Source organism: Lichenostomus cassidix, chromosome 19 (assembly GCF_008360975.1).
Source record: "Lichenostomus cassidix isolate B80296 chromosome 19, HeHo_3.0, whole genome shotgun sequence".
Lineage (NCBI taxonomy): Eukaryota > Metazoa > Chordata > Aves > Passeriformes > Meliphagidae > Lichenostomus > Lichenostomus cassidix.
In genome coordinates, this window is record NC_139499.1 from 7732422 (window position 1) to 7747689 (window position 15268).

Here is a 15268-nt window from a genome sequence, read left to right on the forward strand (position 1 = left end):
CATTTTAAAACCTACACTGCTGTGAATACCATTGTGATATGTTATTAGTGTGTCTGGAGTTAAATTACTCGAAGTGCCCATTCATCTGGAGACACACCCCGGTGAACTGCTGTGTGTTAATGGTGGCATAAAAATGTTTTGTTCTGCAGCCAGCAGGATAATTGCCCTTGATTTCCTTGAGGTGGACGTGCAGCTCTGGCAGGTTTGAGCTGCAGATAAGCATTTTATGTAAGCAGGGCACACCAGTGTTGTTGGTGCCACCTCACAGGGCTGGGGAGCTGCACACACCAGGGTGTGGAGGCCGTGGTGCTAAGGCTGAGGGAACTTGTAGAGAAATTTAAATATTATCTGAGAGAGACAAATGTTTTTCAGTAGTAGTGCTCTGGAAAATAGCTCACCTCTACATGTGAAATTAATTTTTTTTATGAAGTGCTTAAAAAAACTCAGATACAGCAGATGGATAGCAAGAGAGAATTTTTTCACTTGTCTTCTTGGGCAAGAGTTTGACTGTCTTTCATTCAAGAATAAAAAAACTCCCAAATCTCTGAAATGGTTTAAGGATGCAGCTCTTTTCCCATGGTGGTGCTGTGGGATGTCATTCATCCTGCACAAGAAAATCAATCTTGGATCCTGTTAATTGAGGAAGTAGAGCCACTCTTTCTCAACAGCAAAAGGAGTCTAAAATAACCTCTAACTCGCCAGCATAAAATACACTGAGATCCTTGGATAAAGTATTCCATGGAAGTATGAAGGTATCAGTAAGTTATTTGGAATGTTCTATATTTAGGACATGAATTTACAGTTTTGTGCAGTTCATGATCCCAAGTGTGTGCTGAGTAGAACTAATCTCTTACGGAGTGCCAGACAGTGCCTGTTTTAGCAAATAATTTAATTCAAAACCTCTCTAGAATGTCAGCCCTCAGAATGAAAGCCTGTAATGTATCTTGGAGATAGCATTTTAGGAGAGTGAATTAATGTCCTCACTGTATGGAGTCTGAAGTTTGCTGTTTGGACAGTAGTTTAGGGAGAACTAATTTCTAGAGTGTTATTGGAGAAACAGTATCTGGATAAAAATTGTTTCTTGTCTTAGCTTGTTGGAACAGAGCAGACAAAAAAGCCCTGCAGCTGCTTCTGCTGTCCTTGGAAGCAGTGAAAGCCAGTGGGAATGGAGCCAGAGATCCTTCTGGGACTTACAGCTCAGCCTTTGCTTGTACACAGAGCCCAGGAGTTCTGACTAGGGATGCTGAGGGGAGGAACTGTTGTTTTAGCAGCAGGAATTAAATACCTCTGGTTTACCTGAGGATTCCAGTTGGTCTGGTGATGTTGCATGTGTTTCTTGTGATTCTTGCTTCAGGCATCCTCTGTGTGCTCCTGATCTCAGTGTCTCTCAGCTTTCATTGCCTCCCATCATTGCTCTTTCTGAACAGGGATGTCTCAATATCTTTATTTTTGTCCCCTCAGCTCCTTGCTTAAGGCCTTTGTGTTTGTCTATATCCATCCTCTGTGCATGTGTGTGTGTAGAAATAATCACATGAGAACATGGTGTTCAGATAAAAAGAAAAATCTTGCCCTGTAGCAATTGTAAAGGTTTTGAAACACTACCTGGCAGCTGATGCCAGCTGAAAGGTTGGTTATGACAGTGCAGGAATGGTGCCAAGGTAGGTGTTGGGAACAACCAGAATTGGAATTTGTTCTGGCCCACAGAACCAGAGCTGGAGTTACTACACAGTTCTTAGTTTACCTGCTGGGCCTAGATGCTGTAATTTGAATTTCAGAACTGTTTCAGAAGAGTTACTACACAGTCCTTCACTTACCTGCTGTGCCTGGACACTGTAATTTAAATTTCAGAACTGTTTCAGAAGAGTTACTACACAGTCCTTAGCTTACCTGCTGGGCCTGGACATTGTAATTTGAATTTCAGAACTGTTTCACAAGGTTTTCTGGTACACAAGTGTGCTAAACCTTTGGTGTACTGGGCAGTAGAACAGCCCCTTTCCCCACTTCCCATATAGTGGTTAAATACAGCATTTCACATAAGAGCAAATGAATGGTCCAGTTCTTGTGGTGCATTTCTCCATGGCTGATTGCTCTTTTATGTGAATAATTGGCAGCATGCACCCTGTTTGAATCCTACAGGCACATGTCAAGTGACATTTAGTCTGAGATTTAACATTTAGTCAGAATTAACAAAATGTTCAGTCCTTTAGGTGAGAGGAGCTGAACATGGCAGAAATTACTGCTGTGTTGTACTCACAAAATAAACCAAAAGTATCTGTAATACAGAGAGAAACAGCCTTAAAAAAATATCTGGACCAGCCCTTTTTCACTATATCATTAGAACTTTTGCCAAATGTATTTAAAGCTGGGGGGAAAAAAAGTGTGTTCCTGGCCAAAAAATTATATCCAATATAGTACAAATTAACATAGCAGAAAAGTAATCAGATAATAGCAGTGCACAAGCTGTCAGGGTAACTCTCATGCTTTTGGGACTCCCATCATAAACTGCAAGGAAATAAAATCTACAGACCTGAAGCAAAAAGAGAGTAACTATTTGCCACAGTTTCTGCTTTGGGAGCTCAGTAAGCTCCTTGCAGACCTTCAGCTCATTCTAAAGGAGGAATTGTGAACCAAAATGAAATCTAGGGAATGTTTCTGTCAGTACTCCAGAGATCTAGCAACAGCTCTTGGAAGTAACCATGGATGTTTTGACTTCCTTTTCAATTAATTTTTTTTTAATGGAATTACTGTGCTGAGACTGTGATTCAAGCTGGAACTTCACATCCCCCAAGACAACTGCTGGAAGCCTTTGATTAAAAAATAGCAAGTTTTGGCAAATATGTTGCCTCTTAACCTCTTTCTCTTAGGTTTATCTGTTTACCTTTCAGAATTGTAAAATGGTTTCCTATTATTCATTGCTATCTTTGACTTCAGCTTGCCTGTAAAACTTAGATTAAGAAGGAGCAAAAGTAGGATTTTGTTTAGAAAACTTTGAGCGGCAAAGCTGGTAGTTGTTGCAACACAGCAGATACTTGTTTTGCTTATTTATCTAGGTGGAAGTGTAGGTCAGAACAACTCCAGCTGCACTAATTTTGTGATCTGTACATCAATGCAAATTGTTGCAAGCTTTGTTATCTGTTTCGAGAGGCAGTTTAAAATAACTTGCTAGATCAGCTTTATCCCTGAATGTTAGATCTGAAACATGCTGGTTTTCTAATCTTTCCATTTTGAGCACTTTGCTCTGCTTAGCAAGTTCAACAGAAATCACAAGGCTGGGAAAAGTTGATAGGGAGAGCTTTATTGTTCAGCAAAATAATTTAGAAGGGAAAAATATGTCTCCGGAATTGATTTGTCTTTCCTGAATGTATTCCCAAAATGGAGATCACATTCCCAGTCAGGCTGGCCAAGAACTGCAAAATTTGAGCAACTCTGAAGGGTTGAACAAGTTCAGCTGTTTTGAAGTAAAGCTTGTGTTGGTGAGAAATTTGAATGTGTTTGGTTATGAGTTCAAGTTGGGACAAGTTGTGGCTGGGGAGGTTGGTATCAGTTCTGTGCAAACTATTACTTCCTCACAATGAATTGGAGAGGACTTTTGTGCCTGGGAAAATGTCTTTGTGAGATCTCTAATCTGCTCTGCTGATTTATTAAAAAAGGATTATCCAAGCTACATTAAGGAAACACTCTATTTCTTACTATGACTTGACTTAGTGACTTGATTTGTTATTTTCATCAAGAATATCAGTCAAAAAAAAAAAAAAAGGATGAGTGATGCTATTTGAGGGCAATCCAGTGTGGTCTGCAGGAATGACTTCCTAAACAGGTCCAACAGGGCAGATCACCAGCTCTGTGTTTCTGAAGGGAGCAGTTCATTTGAGAGAACTTTGTTTCCAAGGGAATCCAGCAAACACATCCTCTTAGTTCTGTGATGAATAAATGTCTGTCATGAGCTGAGCATTACATGCTGCCATAAGCTGCTGTTTTGGTGCAGTGGAGGCTCTGACGCCGTGGAACATCGTTCTGATTCATGGGATTGCAATGCTGGGGTGGAAATCCAGGAGCTGAGCTGCTTTCTTGTCACTGGAGAATGGACTTTCCATGCTTCTTAGCTGGGTTGTTATTTTCTACATCACAATTGTCCTTTTAGTGAAATGATCCTCAGTTGGCAGAACTTTCATTTTGATAAATTGGGATCTCAGTGTTGCTCTTTGGCCTTTCTGGGGTTCCTGAAAGAGAGTTTCTGTCTTGGAAGGTGTTGTTGCAGGGGAACACTGCAGAAAGGAACAATTATCATTATATATTTTAGTAATTTGCAAAACAAGTAATTACTAATGGTTTTTTTTTGCTTTGTTGTCTGCACTGAGGTTTTGAGGTGTTTATAGGAATGTAAATTATGGTTCATGTTGGCCACAGCTGTTACAGAAACATTGAATAATTGGGACTTCCTGAAATGTGATGTGCTGCTGTTTTAATATTCTATATTGGTTGGAGTTTGCCTTTCATTCCCGAAAGATTTGACTCATGTTCCTAGAAACTTGCTTTCTTTGAAGCTTATTTCCAAATGTAAACAAAACTGCAAAATGTGCTTGATGTTTTGGGCTGGAAAGAACCTCAAATGCATTTGTGTACTACAGACAGGAGTGACTAAATGCTTCTCAAAACCAAAACAGCCTAATAAAGTCTTGAAATAACCTTAAATCAGCCATTTCATCCTGAACTGTAATTATTACCATTATCTGAAGTTGTCTGGATATTTGTGATGGTTTGGTAGAAATTGGCTTTGATGGGCTGTGCTGTGTGTGGTGTTTAGGGTCACTGGTTTCTCTAGCCTGGGCCCATGGTCCATTTTTGCTTTTATTTCTCTCTTTCAAGCTTTATAACATAAGCTGTTAGTGAGCCCTTGAAAATGGCACCCTGCTGGTAATTCTTGCCAGAGTGGTCAAATTGAACATCTGCTGAAGTTTCAGTGCAAGCACTGAGGAAGGTGGCTGAGTTCACAGCATTTATTTTGCTGTGCAATGTCCCTTTTGACTTTCTTGTGACACTGTTTAGCAGAATTTAGTCAGACTGTCTGCAGTCCCACTTCCCACTGGGGCATGTGCCTGGCCTTGTCTGGTGCCATCTCACTTTTCTCCTTCAACTGTCTTAAAAAACAGATTTTCCCTCAATCTGTCACCCCTTGTTTAAGTTTATTTTTAAAGGGAAAGGGAGGTAACATACTGTGTAACTAAAAGCATCATCCTGTTTACTGTACACTTCCTTTGTGTTTCCTTCCAGCTCTCTTTGTGTTCTTTCCTTTCAGTCTTAATCAGCTCAGAGGGAGAAAAAAATACTTCTACTTTATAAAAGTTCTCAGAATCTTCAACTTTGTAGGCCTAACAGAACTGTTTTATGCAGGACTTTGTAGAAAACAATGTTGGTTATTAGCATAGACAGGTCAGGCCTTTCTTCCCTCACACAAAATAAATATTTGGAAAAGGAATGAATGTTTTTCTTGCAGTCAGGTTTAAGCACGGTTTGAGTTTTTTAACTGCATTTTTGTGGAATGTGTAGATAATTTACAGTAGAAGTTAATCTGTTAATGCAGGTACAGACTTTGTCTTCTCACACTCTTAAATCTGTTTTCTTCTCTTTTAGGAAATGCCCAATTCTGTCTTTTTGGTCATGGAGGTATGTGTTAACATGTATGTTTGTTTCTGGTTGATTTTAAAGATTTTTAGACAAAACTACTCCTTTGCACAGCTGCAAACTAACCATGGCTTGCTAAAACAAGCAATTCTGAAAAGTAGATTATGAATTTCTTATGCTCCGCTAAATTTATCAGCAATGTTTGATCCATAAATTATTCTATTTCATTTTATGATACTGTAAGCATTGATGAAGTGTTACACCTCAAATTATTAATTACAAATAATTAACAAAGCAATTTTAACACAAACAGCTGGAAGGATTCTAATTTTCTTTAAAAGATTACAAAGTAAAGATGACGTAGCAACTGTTTCAGTACTTGTGTTTTGAATAAAACCTTTTTTTTTTTAAACAGTACTGCAATGGTGGGGACTTGGCAGATTACTTACAAGGTAATTGATTACTGTATTTCCCTATTAAGAAGTTACTGCTTTACATGTTTATATTCTCTATTCCTTATATCCATTGGTGTTTCTTCTGCTTGTGCTTTAAAATATGGGTGAATGAGAGTGAATGCAATAAGGCACAGACAGAAAATGCTTTTTTGTGTTTTTTTTTGCCTTAACTGAATGTAACATTCCCTTATTTGTCAATGAGGGAGAAGCTGTAGTTAACCATAAGTAGCATGCTGACAAGTGTGTGGGTTTCTATTTCTAAAACTGCATTTTGGGGGCTGTTCCCAGTGTTTGGATTCCACCTGTTTTTCTTTTCCGAGATGTGAACTTAAAAACCACTGATTTACTTATATAATAATGCTCTCAAGAAAGAGGCAGTGCTGGCTGCAGGGAGATTTTCCATGGCTCTGCCCAAAGTGAGGACAGAACTTACAGAATAATGACAGTGGGATTCTTATTACAACCAAAATTTTGAGCAGAGATGTTAATCTCCAGATTTTTCATGATGAAAATATTCTTCTACTTGCCCTTGTATCTCAGTCTGTTTGAAGGAATCTTCTTTGTGCACAGCTATTGTTATGGTAACTGTGTATATTAAAAGCCTAATTCACTTGCCATTAAAACCTTTGGAAAGACTCAGACAGTGAAATCCAGCTCCTGTGTTCAGTGCTTTTTGCAGGCTGCAGAATGAGATAATACCTTCTGAAGAGACTTTCAAAAGTACATCTCATTTTTTTTCCCCTTCAAAGTAAGTTTCATCATGGATGAAATTTCTGAGCAGAGTGGTTCTCAGCATCCCTATAATGATTTGTTTAAAGAACAAGTTTTATGGCTTCAGGTTTTAACATGATTTTTGGATACGCTTAATGTGTGAAGTTCTTTTATTTTCTTGCCTCCTTTGCCTTTTTAGCCAATTTAGGATTTAATGGCAATTGAGAAGTTTTACAGCTATGATGCTACCAAGTTGAATAAACTTCTATAAAAACAGATGATTCAGAGTTCTGTAGCTGCTGTAAAACTATGGTGATGTCTGTATGGTTGAGAATATTTACATTTGTAGAAAAACACCGGCGACTGGATCATTATGATTGTAATTCACTATATTTTCAGTTGACCACTGTGAAGTTTATCACTTTCACCCAAAGATATTGATATTTATTCTCCCCACTGCTCCTGTGTGTGTCATTCCCAGCTAAGGGGACTCTCAGTGAGGACACCATCCGAGTGTTCCTGCAGCAGATTGCAGCAGCCATGCGCATCCTGCACAGCAAAGGCATCATCCACAGGGATCTCAAACCCCAGAACATTTTGCTGTCCTACGCCAGCCGGCGGAAATCCAGTGTCAGTGGCATTCGCATCAAAATAGGTAAATCTTCTCTGATTGGAAGGGTCAATCAGCACTGTTGGATTGTTTCCCTCCTCAGAAATGTCTCTCTAGTTCAAGTGCTGGATGTGGTGTGTGCTCAATTGATGCAAATCAGACAGCAAGTCAAGAGTGATGAGCTTCATGCTGTGGTGCAGATTTTCAGGATAAAAAAGATTGAATCATGAATCATAATCATTTTTTATTAAATCTGCAGGACAAAGAAATCTATTCAGCTGGTGTTTCTAATATTAAACTATTTTAATTAGACATAAATCTCTAACTTCTGAAACTTGGAGTAGCCTTTAGCCCATATAAAAACTGTGTACATGCAAGACTGCAGTTGCAGTTCCAGCTGTTTACTTTATTAGTGGTAGACCCTCCTAAGGGTTATTTAAGAGGTTTAGAAATGAAGGTTATGACCTATTTTTGGCATGGCAGAAGGGAGGTTTGGCCTTGTAACAGGGGAGAGATGTCAAATATTCAGAACACTACCAAAGTGCTCTTCAGAGGCCACTTCAGGAGTTCTAATCACTCCTTGTTATCTGTTAAATGTCCATCTAAAAATACCTTGTTTTTAACATTCTTTCCTATGCTTTTGCTCAAAAACTGCACAGAGGAGACAAAACTTCTTCCCTTGCTGTCCTTCCTTGATAGCTTCAGATGCTTTTGCTTGCATGGAAAATTCAGGCACCTGAAACTTGACTTCTTAAACTTGTACCTGATGTGATTTCACTGCAGGCAGATTGTATATTCATCACTCTTAATGAGCCATTTATATTTAGCCAGCGACTTTAATCCTTTCCTGCTGACGCCAGACAGGCTGTTCTGCAGCTGGGGAGGTGGCTGAGCAGCAGTTTGTGCAAATGATGTCACTGCTGTTTCTTGGCTTGCTCATTTGAAAGATAATACATTATTCTTTCAGCATGACAAAGATTCTACTATTCCATGTAGCTGGCTATATATTAAACCTGGCTTTTTTCAATCTCACTGTTAATTGGAGCAGGTTTTAAGAGGAGACAGGTGATTTCTAGACTGTAAAAATTGGAAAATTATCTTTCTTTTCATTGACCAGTGTTGTTTTTTATGCAGCTGACTTTGGGTTTGCTCGTTATCTGCACAGCAACATGATGGCTGCAACTCTGTGTGGTTCCCCCATGTACATGGTAAGGGACATTTCACATTATCTTGCTTATCTCAAACATTCTCCTGCCAGAACAAAATAATTGACTGCTTGCAGATTGGCAAATGCCTCATGTTGCTTTACAAGTATCAGGGACAGAGTGCAGTTCCCCTTTCCATAGTTTTACTACCTTTTTTTCCCTTGGGATTTGGAGATCATGAGTGTTAAAATCAGGGAGACATTGAACATTTCTTAGTGGTTCTTTGTCCAAAAGGAGAACTGCGTAAGCCAAGTGAATAACACTTTCCTCTTCTCCCAAACATGCCAAATGTTGGATGCTTTCTTCAGAACATCAGCATTTCTAGTTTTTTTGCAGTTTTGAAACACAGCTTTCATTTTAGATGGAGCTGTTACCTCTCAAGCCAAGTGATGCACATGGAAAAGTGAATTTTCTCTTAGACTAAAGTGGTCTCTGTTAGTACTGTTCTGACAGTAGATTCATATTGCTGTGGCTTTGCTTTTTTTTTTGTTTTCCCTTCTGAGACTTTGCTGTTCTTTCCAGGCCCCTGAAGTGATTATGTCTCAACACTATGATGCTAAAGCAGACCTGTGGAGCATAGGAACTGTGATTTATCAGTGTCTTGTTGGAAAACCACCTTTTCAGGTAACACATCTCCTTTTCCCCTCTTCTCAGTCTGAAGGACATTCCTAGGGCTCTTGCTTCTAGTCAGGAAAGCAGAAGCAAGTCTGAGTGTAGTGTTGGTGCTGCAAAGGCTTGAGAATACCAAGGGAGAAGTTGTTTATGCTTAGTGTGCATGATCAGTGTGTTCAATCCAGAGGAAATACATAAATAAGGCTCTTCAGTGCTGAAGTCACTGCTCTGCTTGGTGTTTTCTCCTTTAATGCCCATATGCAAAATCCTCCTTTTTGTGTATGTGTGCTTAGGCACAAAAGCTATTTCCTCCATGAAACTGAGCTTTAATTAATGTACATTTTTATTTGACAGGCAAATAGTCCTCAAGATTTGAGAATGTTTTATGAAAAGAACAGGAATTTGATTCCTAGGTATGTCACCATGGCCTTTCCTGTCGCTTACACTTGTTGATTGAACACTTTTTCATCTTGGGGAATGCCTGGGATTCATAAAAATACTTGCTGTTGCTATCTTGACAAGGATGTAGTGTGATACCAGTGAGTCATGTTGCATCTTGCTTTCATTGTACCTAGCTGAAACTAAGTGTACTAAGGCTATAAAGCATGGACAGTGATGACTTAGGGATGTGGCAGAATGCTGATTTCCTGAAACTCAATGTGCTATGCATTATTCAATGCATGCATTAAATTTAATGCATGTTTTACTCCCTCTTGTGTGCAGCATTCCTAGGGAAACATCAGCTTACCTGGCTGACCTGCTGTTGGGTTTGCTTCAGAGAAACCAAAAAGATAGAATGGACTTTGGTATGTATTTTTTTTTCCCCTCTTGCTCTCTTGACTTTCCTTGTTAGTTGTATTCATGTGACCAGAATAATTATCTTGACCTTTTGTCTACAGCCAATTACATCAAAAGTGAAGTGTTTTTTTTCTTCTGTGTTTTCATAAGGAAGGCAGAGTAGCTAAAATAAATCACTGGATAACTACTGTCAGTATTAAGCGAGGCACATAAATCATTACCTTGTTGTTGAGTAGTGAAATACAAATCAGTTTAATTCTTTCAACTGTGCCCTTTCCTTCGAGGGTTTACTGCTATACCTTAAATTTCATGTTGAAATCTGACTCTTACCTTAACTCGTGTTTTGGCATCAGACTGGGAGCAAACATTTCTGATCTCCATGGGGTTTCAGAAATGTAACAAAGTACTGTAAGAACCCACTTTGGAAGCACGTTATTGAAAAGTTAAGTCTTGATTAATTATTCTTAGCTGCATCTTGTATGTCATGATATTCATGTTAGTTATTTAAATTTTATAGCACTACTTGTTAATGCAGTTTTGTCATAGCTGCCAGGAAATCTTAATGTTAAAATTCTAGTTCAGATCCAGAAAAAGTTCATTATAATCAGGTAAAATGTCCTGAATTATACTGACAGTATCCAGAGGTCAATATATAAATCTCTATGTGTAGGAGAAATAATACATCACAAACGTGAACTGTGAGTAATTGATTCCACTCTGCACTCTGGGCATGCTGATCCCTACAGTTTCTTCAAACATGGGAAATTCACTGTATCACTTGTGGTGGTGGGAGAAAGCATTTGTGCTTAGAAAGAAAAATAGAAAGCAGAATGGCAGTGATGAAAGTCATGTTTTCCTTGGCTGAGCCACTTAAAGGGCCTCAAAGGGGCTGCTCTGGAATGTGCTTAGCAAAGGGAGTGAAAGGGAGAGTTTATAACTGAGCTCAGTTGCCTGTTTTTAAAGTAAAAATAGCACTAGAAATCTTGTTGATCTTCCAGCAAATATAAAGTAAAACAGCAGGTGTTGTACAAAAACTGGAGAGCACCTGATCCTCGTGTTAAAGTTAATAATTACATTGTTCAGGCATTACAACTGGATTCCTTCCCTTATCAGGTCATGGAGAAAAGTGTTGCTGAAGGGAGATACTACAGACCTCAGATTCTTTTTCTTTTTTTTTTCCTCCTTGTTATTTGCTCATGTCTGAGGCACAGCATTGTTTTTCCTTGAGTGTTAGGACATTAAAGTTCACCCAGCTCAGCAGCTGGCTCCCACCAGCCCTCAAATTCCCTGAACCAGCTGAACAAAACTTTCCATGTAACCTGGTGGCCAACTGGTTATGCTCAATTAAAAGTGCCTCAGCATATCCATTTACAACAAAAGCAAAGTGTTTCTATTGTAACAGCAGCTATTTAACTGAGGAAATAGTTAAAGAAATGGTGTCTAATCCTGTTTTATGACAAGAACTGGCTGCACAGGTTGTGTTCTGCTGTTGGGAACTGGAAAGGAGAATGGCTCTGCTGTGCTTTTTTTTTGCCACCTAAGGTGGAGCATTCATGGATTCAAAAATAAATGTCAATCCTTGGGAAAGGCAGAGCTGAAAATACTTTCAGTGTCTGATGTGAAAAATGCTCACTGTTTTGAAGAGCAAACTAAAAGTGAATTACTACCACAGAGAACAGAATTTCCTCAGCAGTATAGGAAGGTTTCCTGTGTACATGGCTTTAAGTGCAGTCATAAGATGTCTTCCAGTGATTCAGTCTGATTTGCCTTGCTGACTGATGTTTGAAGTTACTCAGTTGATTCTTGTTTCCTTTCCAAACTCTATAGCAGCACGTAACATAGAAAGCTTTAATCTTTTATAAGCTCTTCACCCTCTGGCTCTGCAATGTTGATTCTGGGAAGGCAACCATTTATCACCATCTGCAACATAGTCTGTAAATTCTGTCATTTGTACATCTACTCACAATGGTGCTTGTTTCTTGTGCTACAGAAGCATTTTTCAACCACCCTTTCCTGGATCACGTTTCAGCAGTCAAAAAATGTAAGTAGGGCTGGTTTTTTTTTTTCTCTTATTTGTGTAAATGATGATTGTTAAGGGCTGGGAGGGAGAAAGATCTGCCAAATATCACACTAAGTGTTTATGAGACATTTTCCTCAGCCTGCCTGTTGTTGTGCTTTGTTATGAGCCTGAGTGTTGAATCCTTTTTTGTATTATGCCAGACTGAAATGTGATACTTATTTACTTGTTCTTTTGACGTTTCAACTGAACTTAAATACCCTCGTGTGATTGAGGATGTGCTGTTCTTACAAGCTCTGTAAGGGCTTATGAATGAGAAGCAGTGAGGAAATTTGTTTGAAATTCAGCCTTTTGAAGTCTTAGTCCCTCTTTTTTTTTTCTCCCCTCTGGGTTTTTCTCTTCTAGCTTGTCCTGTACCAGTGCCCACGTACCCAGGCTCAGTCTCTGGCAGTTCCTGTGGCAGCTCTCCTTGTCGCTTTGCTTCTCCTCCAGTAAGTTCTGTGTTACACAACCATCTCCAGAAAATATTTTCTGTAATGTTTAGCCAAGAGTTCATGAATTTTTTTAGACCTTTTAATTCTTGAACACTGTAAACTGTCATGTTTAGGAGCAAAGAGCAAGGAACACCCCTGTCTTTTCTTTAAATACCATTAACATTTTGGTGCTCTCTTGCTCCTTGTGTTGTACCTTGTGGAGTTCTTGTTGTTCTTTTTGGTTAAGGTAAAAAATACATATAAGCATCAAATGCCAGAGAGCAAATCTTTAGATATTCTAATGTGGTTTGCAATGTAATGGCTGTTACAGATAAATTTTGAATTGGCCCTTTTGGCTAAAGCCCCTTATTACAAAGCAGTGACTTCAATTTTATGTGTCATTTGGAAGAGGTACATCTGTGTTACCAGGAATAATTGGATAAATCACAATTCTTTAAACTCACAGCCTAATCAATACAGAACTGTCTAAACTGACACTATACACACTATCCAGTAGTTGAAATTCCATAGTTAAAAAGCATTTCTAGTTTCTGAATCACTGGATTCACAGTGGGTTTTCTTTACTTTCTTTTTCCCACCGCCTCCCTCCAGTCTCTGCCAGACATGCAGCACATCCAAGAAGAAAATTTGTCTTCCCCTCCACTGGGTCCTCCTAACTATCTTCAAGTCTCTAAAGACTCTGCCAGTACCAGTAGCAAGAACTCCTCTTGTGACACAGATGACTTTGTTCTTGTCCCACACAATATCTCTTCAGACCACTCATGTAAGAACCTTTCTTATTTTTACATCTCAAAGCAATTGTCATTCACAGCATACTTTTTTGTCCTGTTATTCTTTGGCTCTCTTTGCTCTAAATGTGTCTGAATTCACATTGAAATTAATTTCTGTAGTTTGATTATTCTTTGGAGGGAAACTCTTTGGTACTGCACATCCATCTGGGACATTTTCATCTTCAACTGAGCAGCCAAATATGCCATAGGGGTGGTTTAAAGTAATGCAAAATAGTGGGGCTTGGCAGTAGAAGAAGAGATTCAGTTGTAAACAACTGCTGATAAGAGACCCAAGGATTCTCTTAGAATTCTTTGTGGAAGCAGACACTTCGTTTCCTCCAGACTAAGTGAACATTTTTATCTTATGCTCTAGAGCTTTAAGTAACAAGTGTAGCTAAAAACATAAAACACTTTTAACATGAAAGGTAAAACATCAGCCTGGGCTTATACAAAGGAAAGACTTGGATGTAGCACTTTTATGACATGGTCCCAACCTCAGCTGCACAGTCAGTTCATTCCTGGACAATGCCACCAAATTGTGGTTAATATTTGACTAAATTACTGCCTGAAGGGTTTCTGTCATTCATTGTTGTAAACATCCCAGTGCTGATACCTTGTACTCTTAAACAATGGATTTTATTTCAAAATTATTAATATGTCAAAAAACCACAAACAAACAGCAAAATAACTTGGCAAAGAACTCCCTTCCCCAATTGCATTTTTGTTGGTGGTCACATTTGAGCTATTTTCCTGCACAGAGCCATTTATGGAAAACTTTCCTATGTTTGCAGAAGTGTTTTTTCCTACAACAGCAATATTGGAGATTTAATTTTTTTGTATGATTCTGCTTCCTGATGTGGGTTTTCCATGTGTTCCATCCTGCAGATGATATGCCTTTGGGAGCAGCTGGCAGGCGAGCTTCCAGCGAGTTCTTGATGTGTGGAGGGTAGGTGTGCTGAGCTTCATCCAGAAGAAAGCTCTTCTTCTAAAATTGATGCTGCAGCTGCAGAAGGAGGTTCTGGGGTTTTGGCACTGCTGGGTTTTCATAGCTCTGTGGACTTCCTTAGGGATTAACAAGAATTGGATTTAATATGACTATGAAAACAGCTTGAATTCAGGAAGTTTTGCTGCCAAGTAGAGAGTTACACTGATATGAAGATGTCTTTTGACAGTGGTTTTTGTTTTCACAGGCAGTCACCATTAACTATTTCTGGAAGCTCAGGAACTGTACAGAAACCATCCTCAGCCTCTTCTCGAAGTGCAGCTTCTGGTACAGCTAACAGGTGTGTGATGTGGCCTTAGTACTTCCTCTCTTTTATAAAGGTTCTCTGCTATTACATGTTTTGGCTTTTTTAATTTATTTTTTTTAATTGTGAAACTGGACTAAAATAAAAGCCAGACCTCTTTTTCAGGCCTCTCTACTCTCCATGCCTTCTCTGGTGCATCCCCAAAAGATTTCTTTAAAGAAAGACAGCATTCTTTGTTTAAATTTTGAACTGTTTAAAAGCAGAAATTTAGGGGCATAGTTGATTGTCTTTTTTGGTGTTGTGAAGCACAGCACAGTCTTCATGTAGTGAGTCAAGACATTGAATGCAGATGCATTTTAAGAAGTAGTTATGAGAGAAGAGGAACTCTGAAAGCCCAGATTGCTGTGGATTTATGTCTCATGGCTGGCTTGCTTTGTGTCTGGTCATTGGGTGTGGCTTTGTGTGAGTGATTATTGTGAACTTCGTGGTTGTGTCTCACAAGATGCCAAAGTCACGTGGAGGAGCTAAACATGTATTGCAGGTTTTCTGTCAGCAGGACTGGAAATTAGTCCCCTTTCTTCCATATGGCTGTAGGCTTCAGTTTCTGCTGGTTTAAAATAGAACAGATTTTCATCAGTGGTGCCTGAAATCTTTCCTGTGTTATAGTGGAAAATGTAAAGCTTAATTATGGTGTTTAACTACTCGTGGAAAATCTAAGCAGAATTTG

General features: G+C 39.0%; 1 protein-coding gene across 1 annotated transcript in view; it reads left to right on the forward strand.

The window, feature by feature from the left end:
• The window catches only part of ULK2 (unc-51 like autophagy activating kinase 2), a 36325-nt gene that overhangs the window by 5649 nt on the left and 15408 nt on the right, over nt 1-15268 (forward strand). The window contains exons 4-15 of the mRNA XM_085078741.1: nt 5632-5664; nt 6038-6074; nt 7270-7443; nt 8533-8606; nt 9126-9227; nt 9570-9628; nt 9939-10021; nt 12004-12054; nt 12436-12521; nt 13116-13287; nt 14180-14240; nt 14485-14577. Coding sequence (XP_084934867.1) covers nt 5632-5664; nt 6038-6074; nt 7270-7443; nt 8533-8606; nt 9126-9227; nt 9570-9628; nt 9939-10021; nt 12004-12054; nt 12436-12521; nt 13116-13287; nt 14180-14240; nt 14485-14577 — 1025 coding nt within the window. The remainder of the gene's footprint in view (nt 1-5631; nt 5665-6037; nt 6075-7269; nt 7444-8532; nt 8607-9125; nt 9228-9569; nt 9629-9938; nt 10022-12003; nt 12055-12435; nt 12522-13115; nt 13288-14179; nt 14241-14484; nt 14578-15268) is intronic.